The following is a 9,072-nucleotide window of genomic DNA, read 5'->3' on the forward strand; positions in this document are numbered from 1 at the left end:
GGCTTTGTTTACCTACTTAAGCCTCAGCAATGGCGGGCGCCCCTCCCCTAGCCTCGCTGCTGCCTTGCGGATAGATCGCCACAGACTGCTGTGTTAGCAAGGAGGGAGGCTCCGTGGGCGTGGGACCCTTCCGGCCAGGTGTGGGATATATTCTCCTGGTGTGCCCGTTTGCGTACAGCGCAGTATTGGGGTGGGAGTTACCTGATTTTCCAGGTGTTGTGTGTCTCAGTTCCCCTGGCTAGGAAAAGGGATTCCCTTCCCCCTTGCGCTTCCCAGGTGAGGCGATGCCTCGCCCTGCTTCAGCTCTCGCTGGTCAGGCTGCAGCAGCTGACCAGCACCGATTGTCTGGCACTCCCTAGTGAGATGACCCCAGTACCTCAGTTGAAAATGCAGAAATCACCAGTCTTCTGTGTCGCTCACGCTGGGAGTTGGAGACTGGAGCTGTTCCTATTCGGCCATCTTGCTCCACCCCCAACAAGATTTTTTTAAAGTAAAAATACCTTTCAATGATCAAATAATAAATCTAACATAAATTCTACATTTAGTAGCATCCAAAAGTAAGAATTATTTTTTACTCAAATTTAAAAAACAAACATAACCACACTTAATGGGAAAAAATGTAATACTCTTTCTAAAGCATGAAAACAGATACCAAATACCATGTGTTCTTCAATGGACCACAAATGCTACGTTGACACTATGGCCCATAGTGGGTTTGAAAAGATATAACAAGATTCAATTTTGTTATTTCATCACTATAATTTTAATCATTAGGCATATTAATATCACATACAGTTTTTAAAATATAAATATTTTTAAAAGCTGTGTTTTACAATATGATACCAAGAACACACAGCAAATACAGGCTGTACAGTTAATCATTTTGACTATGTCAGTAATATAATCAGAATACTGCAATGGTAAGAGAAAAATGCTTTTTTTTTTTTTCTTGAGACAGGTTCTCAACTTTGTCACTCAGGCTGGAATGCGGTGGCACAATCACACCTCACTGCAGCCTCAACCTCCTGGGCTCAAGGATCTTCCAGCCTCAGTATCCTGAGTAGCTGGAACTACATGCATGCACCACCACACCCAGCTAATTTTTTTTAAATTTACTTTTAGTAGAGACAGGGTCTCACTATGTTGCCCAGGCTAGTCTCGAACTCCTGGGCTCAAGTGATCCTCCTGCTTCAGCCTCCCAAGGTGCTGCGATTACAAGTGTGAGCCACAACCTGGTCTGAAAAATACCTTGTTTTTAATCATTCCCATTCAGCAATAGTAAAAATGCTCTATGGACAACATTGGCTCTGAATAACACATTTCATTTCATTTCTGCTTCAAACTTCCTATGCTATCACTGTTTTTGATGACTGCATAGCTCGACAGAAAAATGCATCCCATTGACAGTCTCAATAATAAGTCTGATTAGGCAGATAAATTCCCAATCATAAAAACTTTTATTTTAAGACAAGCACAAGATGGAAATCAGACTCACTGTAATTGGGATGAAAAAGCAACTCTAAGAAGAACCCTGTACATATGACATCTATTGCATTTTTATGCACTAGTCTTACATTCCCTTCCTTTCTTCCTCATCTTTGAAGTGCTAAAGGTAATTACACTAAAAAGTTACTACCAGGCTTAATATGAGAGAACCATGTGTACAAGAAAGCAAGACTTTCAGATAAGCAATCTCCAAATATTTTCTATTTTATATGCATTTATGATTTTTCTTATAAAGAGGGAGTGTTTTATGTGCAACACCTGCAAATGGAAATAAGTCTACCTTTCACTCAAGCCCAAATAATCAAATATAAAACATAGACATTAAAGCAAACTACAATGGCAGCAGTGATTCTTAGGGCAGCATGTGCAAAATCCAGTCTTTTGCTATCTACTTACATCACTGTGGTCAGAAAAGAAATGTGCCAAAACTACCTTTCCCATTCCACTTGAACTGGTTCCCCACAATCCCAACAAACATCTCCTGTGACATTAAGTTGTCATCAGCTTGAGTGATCCCCAGTTCACTCAACCTTTTCTTCTTCATCTGGCCTTTTTGTGTGGAGGCAGCAATTAGTTCATTTACAATTTCACAATTTCCCTCGACTTGCTCAGAAGGGTCAGTTCTTGCATAAAGCTCCATTTTACCAGTTGCACACTGCATCAGTTCTTCTAGATCCACTCCTTCAGTCACATCTGGCTCTCCACTTGTCTGAATTTTAAGTGCTTTATTTTCTGGAGAAACAAACAAATAATAACAAAGTTAAATATACAAGCTAACCCAACTAAAACATGTATTTCTACACAGTCTGTTAGAACTTTCAGGTTTTTTTCAGTAAAGGATTTCTGCTGTCCTCTAACTGGATTTTACATATTGTTTGCCATAATATTTTCAACAAGCAGCTGCCTTGCTTTCTATGCCAAGGTTCCCTGAACCTCAGGCAGGATCAACAATTTTGAACTCTTCCTTCACCCTTTTCATCCCAGAATCACTTTTACTCAACAGACATTTCCTGGATAGTTACTATCTGCTAAGCACTGTGTCAGGAGCTAGGATGCAGACTGATAAGATAGCGCCACTTTTCTAAATGAAGTCCCAATCTAGCAGCTAATTCTAGATAGGCCCCATGATCGCCACCCCTGGGATTACTTTCATGGCTATAAAATGGCAGAAGAATTTTGCATTGTAATTTTACAATGTAATTAAGATTGCTTATCAGTTTTCTCCAGCTGGTTGTCAACCCCATCAAAAAGTGGGGAAAGGATATGAACAGACATTTCTCAAAAGAAGACATTCATACAGCCAACAGACACATGAAAAAATGCTCATCATCACTGGCCATCAGAGAAATGCAAATCAAGACCACAATGAGATACCATCTTACACCAGTTAGAATGGCAATCATTAAAAAATCAGGAAACAACAGATGTTGGAGAGGATGTGGAGAAATAGGAACACTTTTACACTGTTGGTGGGATTGTAAACTAGTTCAACCATTATGGAAAACAGTATGGCAATTCCTCAAGGATCTAGAACTAGATGTACCATATGACCCAGCCATCCCACTACTGGGTATATACCCAAAGGATTAAAAATTATTTTACTACAAAGACACATGCACACGTATGTTTATTGCGGCACTATTCACAATAGCAAAGACTTGGAATCAACCCAAATGTCCATCAGTGACAGACTGGATTAAGAAAATGTGGCACATATACACCATGGAATACTATGCAGCCATAAAAAAGGATGAGTTTGCGTCCTTTGTAGGGACATGGATGCAGCTGGAAACCATCATTCTTAGCAAACTATCACAAGAAGAGAAAACCAAACACTGCATGTTCTCACTCATAAGTGGGAACTGAACAATGAGATGACTTGGACTCGGGAAGGGGAACATCACACACTGGGGCCTATCATGGGGAGGGGGGAGGGGGGAGGGATTGCACTGGGGAGTTATACCTGATATAAATGATGAATTGATGGGTGCTGACGAGTTGATGGGTGCAGCACACCAACATGGCACAAGTATACATATGTAACAAACCTGCACGTTATGCACATGTACCCTAGAACTTAAAGTATAATAATAAAAAAAAATAAAAAAAAAAAAAAGAGGAAGTCAAGAGAAATTCAGAGCATGAGATTTGCCTTGAGGGATGTTCTCTGTTGCTGAGATGGGGGGACCACAAGGCAAGAACTTGAGAGCAGGCTCTAGGAGCTGAATGCCAGCCCCAGCAAACAGCCAGCAGCCAGCAAGAAAATGGAGACTTCAGACCCACGAGCTAAAGGAATGAATTCTGCCAATGAATGACATGAATGCGTCTGGAGGCAGAGTCTGCCCCCAGAGCTTTCAGATGAGTCCTGCCCAGCTGACACCTTGATTTTACTTTTTTGAGATCTGTGAATAAATAAAGAACTTGCAGAGATGTAACTGGAGCAGATCCTGAAGGATGACAAAGACTACCCTTTAAACTCTTTCTACCTGAAAAAGCTGATTAAATAAATAAACTGCTTTAAACTTTCCTCACCTACATCAAAGCTTGATAGTGATCTACCTCATAGCTTGAAGTTCACAGATTTCCACTGGGTTAGTTCCCCTTTGCTGCCAAGAACAGCAGGTGACAGGAAGGCATTTACTTCCACCAATAAAAACAGAGGTAAACTCCACTATCCCCTCCAGGAAATGCAGCCTGCAACCTGGTACATTCATTTCACTGCCTCCAGCCTTAACAAATGCCAGTAGGAGCCACTGTTGCTATCACACACCCACCATAGCATCACACACCCATCGTTGCTATCACATACCCACCTTTGCTATCACACATCCACCCTCATTGAAAGCTAAGCATGATAAGGGAACTGCACAGAAACCACAACATCAAGATTTTGAATGACAGTTGAACTAGTTGACCTTGAAAGTTTCTTTCACATTCTATAATGTTATGGCTTTATCAAGGTTCTCTCTCTCTCTGCCCAAGCATATCCCAACAAACTTTTTTAAGGAACAGAGGAAGACTCAGATTCTTAATCAGCATTTAATGCTGAAATAAATTATGTCTGGTTTTTATATTAAAAATTACTAAACATACCTTCAGTTCCATCTTCAGCATTTTCTTGCAGGTCAGAGAAGATTGTAGGTTTCACCAAGACAACACCATAACCTTCATTATTATGTATTATGTTATTCACCATGGATATCTTGGGAATGTCATAATGTTCATCTAAGAAGTCCTGTGACATTGAAAACAAATGTTTTAGGAACTGTCATATTCAACATTTCCTGCCTTAAAAATCTTCTTTATTCACAGTATTCTAAAAATAAAGGAGAAAAGCTATGCTTCGTCCCATGTTGTAGCACAGTCTGAGCCCTTAGTGACACAGCTTTCCTCTGTCATTTCTGCAGATCTATAGGTAACAAAGCATTCTCACAAGAGATTCCAATCACTGACTACTGATATTATCGAAATGTGTATACTGCTTGCTTTTCAAAACCAGAAGACAGAACCCAACAATTTAATAAAGCATAATTTGTAAGTGAAGCCATTCTATCCATTGAAAAGTGGGTGTTTTGGCCAATGCTCACCTTAATGAGGATCCCTTCCTTGCAGTGATGGATCCCATTGTCACTCAGGGTGCACTGACTCCCAGGGTAGATTTCTATACCGGCACCCTGTGAGTCACAGTTTGAGATAATGACAATCAGTTTTTAAAAGGCAAGACTGTAAGAGATTACTACAATTAGTTCTTAGCCTTTAACCCAGTACAAATGTACAGCACAAAGATAAAATGTTTTACAGGTAAGTTTTATCAGCCATTTTTAATCAACATTTCCATTTGTTCCATTTCTAGCAAGTTGTTGACAATTTATCACTTTCAAAACCACACACACACACACAGGCTAAGAGTGTCAACACTTGATTCTTGCTCTACTCTCTTTCATTCTAGATAAATGTTCTCTGATTCTGCCAAGAAAAAAAAGTCATTAAAATTTTGTTGAAAGATGTACTTACTCAAAATAACCATTCGCTCAGATACTCAATTAGTTGGAGAAAAGTATTTGAATTTAGTAAAATATTGTAATTTGAGGATAGAAACAAGATCCCACATTTTCCAAAATGTGCCAGTTTTAAAATACCCCAACCCAACTTAAAAATCATTTCTATGAGTTAAACAATGGCTTTCCCTACCACACACGTTAATATTAGCAGCCAGTTCAAGTGTCATTCAAACAGAGTAACCAGAAAGATCAAACATGACACTATTCTCTCACACCTCATGGCACCAAAAAACATAAGAGTAGTAAGAATTTCTTTCCCGATGCTATGCAAGGCACTCTGGAAACAAAAATGATTCACTCAAACCTCTATAGTTATTTCAGCAACCATTTGGGAATAATTGAATACACAACAGCATCGATGAAGAAGAGTTGCTATAACCATTGATAACACATCTACTGCATGTATGTTCAGTTAATTTTCTGGTAGCAGTAGTATTCCATGAGAAAACATTTATTACTTAACCCTGTACATATGCCTGAATCATATGTATACACCAATCTAACTCTTCTGTAGAGAGGACTTTAGAAATGTGCTAATTGGGCCTACTTCTAGGAGACTTTCAGTTTGGGGTTATGTGCAAAAAAAGATTAGGGGTGATTACGTTAAAAAATATCTACAGCAAGATAGTTAAAATTAAATATCAAACTATCAGGAATCACATAAAATTTTTAAAGGAGAACAATTTAAACCAGTAGTCATGTAGCAAATGAAAGTCATATTCAAAATATGTTATGAAAAGGAACAGATAATTTGGCAATTAAAAAGTAACTGAGGAGCCTGCCATTCTGGGATGATGGAGTAGATGTCCCTATTCCTCCTGCTAGGTACGACCAAAAACAGTGGGCATTATATATAAAACAAGCATAAGACTGAAAAGTGGAGAGAATAAGACAGACCAGCTAGGGACCTCAGAACCCAAGAAACAACACCAACACAGTGGTAAGTTCCTTTCTTTTTGCTTCATAATCCCTAGACTTGGAGCTGAAGAAGCCAGCAATCCAGTACACCAACAGACATACACCTAAAAAAAAGCTGCTGTAACAAAAGGACTAGGCAACCTAGAAAGACAGAAAACTTTTAGATAATAATAGCTCTATTCCAGGTAAACACCACAGAATAAAACAGCAGCCCCAATCTCACCCATGCCAGCAAAGGTCAAGAGAAAAACCTAAACTTTTGCCCCCTCAAGGATGTAACCAGGTACCCAACACCTTGACTGGGGCAGTACCAGAGAAGATCAAGCAAGGAGCCAGGACTTCCCCGTCTCTATTAAAAAATACAAAAAACTAGCCGGGCGAGGTGGCAGGCGCCTGTAGTCCCAGCTACTCGGGAGGCTGAGGCAGGAGAATGGCGTAAACCCGGGAGGCGGAGCTTGCAGTGAGCTGAGATCCGGCCACTGCACTCCAGCCCAGGCGATAGAGCGAGACTCCGTCTCAAAAAAAAAAAAAAAAAAAGACAAGGAGCCAGGACTTTCATCCCCACCAACCACAGTTGCAAGGCTCTCCCTGCAGCAGTGAAAGTGAAAACTGTATGAGGAGGAGCCTGGACTTGTACCCCTACCTGGCAGGGCCAAGACAACCACTCCCTCCCTATTGGGGCAGTGTCAGAGCAGGCCTCATGGAGATTCCAGACTTTCACCATTGCCCAGTGGTAACAAGACCACTCCCATATATCACAGTGCCAGTGGAGACCATGTAGGAAGCTAGACCTCCCATCCCTACATAGCAGTAACAAGGAGCTCCCCGACCCAACTTGGGTATCAATGGAGGCCAAGTGGGAAGCATGACATCTACCTCCACCAGTAAAAAGATGATGCCCATCTACCCCCAACTCTGTCCCTTCTTGTAGTGTATCAGAGAAGCCAAGTTAAAACAGAAGATCCAGATTCTCACAACATAATACAAAAATATTTGAAAATCTCATGTCATATTAAGAATCAGGAAAATGTCAAAATGAATAAGACAATCAACAGATGCCAAAACCAAGATGTCAGAGATGATAGAATTAACTGACAGTGATTTTAAAGCAGCCATGATAAAAATGCTTCAATAAGCAATTATGAACACACACAAAAAAATGAAAAATGAAAGTCTCAGCAAAGAAGTAGATGATATAAAAAACCAAATGGAAATTTTAGAACTGAAAAATACAATAACTAAAATAGAAAGCTCAGTGGATGTGCTCAACAGCAGAATGAAAACAACAGAGGAAAAAATCAGTGATTAGAAGACAGAACAATAAAATTTACCCAATAGCAGAGAAAACATACTGAAAAAGAAAAGTAAACAGAGCTCCAGGGGTCTGCTGGAATATAACAAAAGATCCAATATTAATGTCATCAGAGTCCTGGAAAGAGAAAAGAAAGAGGGTGAAGCTAAAAACATACTTGAAGAAATAATGACTAAAAGCTCCAAAATTTGGCAGGATTTGGATAATAAGCCTACAGGTTCAAGAAGCTGAGCAGACACCAAACAGGATAAACTCAAAGAAATCCATGCCAAAATACATCATAATTAAAATAATGTAAGCTAAAAAAAAAAATCTTGAAAGCATCAATGAAAATGTTATGCCTTACCTATAGGAGAGCAAATGTGATTGACAGCATCAGAAACCATGGATGCCAGATGAAAGAGACACAGTATTGTTTAAGGGTCAAAAGAAAAGAAATTGTCAACCCAGAATCTTATAACCAGTGAAAATATTCTTCAGGAACGAAGAGGAAATCAAGATATTCTAAGAAGAGGGAAAAATAAGAAAATTTGTCACCAGCAGACCTATCTTCATAGAATCACTAAAGGAAGTTATCAAAACAAAAATGATAAAAGAGAGGATCTTGGAACATCAAAAAGAAAAAAAAAACCTACACAGTAAGCAAAGATACAGGTAAATACAGTAAGCTTTCCTTCTCTTGAGTGTTCTAAATTATGTTTGACATTTGAAACAAAAATCATAAAATTGTCTAATATGGTTCTAGATGTATGTACGTAAGGGAAATGTTTAAGACAGTTATAAAAAGGAGATGGTAAAGAATAATAAAAGAAGGCAAGGTTTCTATACTTTCCTTGAACTGGTGACACCAGTAAACTGTTGGTACATATAATATAAAACTTAGAGCAACCACTAAAAAAGCTATACAAGGAGAATTCTCAAAAACAAATGAAATTCTGAAAACTATTCAGGTATCCACAGTTGGCAGAAAAAAAGCAAATCACGAAATGAAAAGCAGAACAAACAGAAAACATGAAATAGACTAAAATTTTAACATTAATAATTAAATGTAAGTGGTCTAAATACAATTAAAAGACAAAGACTGCCAAAGTGGATTAAAAACATGACTCAACTATATGCTGTCTACAACTCACTTCAAACAGAATATAGGCAAGGTGAAATTAAAACAATAGAAAAAGACAATGCTAAAGGGATCAATTCAACAAGAAGAGCTAACTATCCTAAATATATATGCACCCAATACAGGAGCACCCAGATTCATAAAGCAAGTCCTTA

At 38.9% G+C, this 9,072-nt stretch overlaps 1 protein-coding gene across 1 annotated transcript in view; it reads right to left on the minus strand.

Moving 5' to 3' along the window:
- Nucleotides 1-739: 739 nt before the first annotated feature.
- The window catches only part of SHCBP1 (SHC SH2-domain binding protein 1), a 49,712-nt gene continuing 41,379 nt past the window's right edge, over nucleotides 740-9,072 (minus strand). The window contains exons 11-13 of the mRNA XM_011961654.1: nucleotides 5,094-5,180; nucleotides 4,600-4,741; nucleotides 740-2,238 (exon numbers count right to left, since the gene is read on the minus strand). Coding sequence (XP_011817044.1) covers nucleotides 1,913-2,238; nucleotides 4,600-4,741; nucleotides 5,094-5,180 — 555 coding nt within the window. The 3' untranslated portion in view covers nucleotides 740-1,912. The remainder of the gene's footprint in view (nucleotides 2,239-4,599; nucleotides 4,742-5,093; nucleotides 5,181-9,072) is intronic.

Source organism: Colobus angolensis, unplaced genomic scaffold (assembly GCF_000951035.1).
Source record: "Colobus angolensis palliatus isolate OR3802 unplaced genomic scaffold, Cang.pa_1.0 Scaffold561, whole genome shotgun sequence".
Classification (NCBI taxonomy): domain Eukaryota; kingdom Metazoa; phylum Chordata; class Mammalia; order Primates; family Cercopithecidae; genus Colobus; species Colobus angolensis.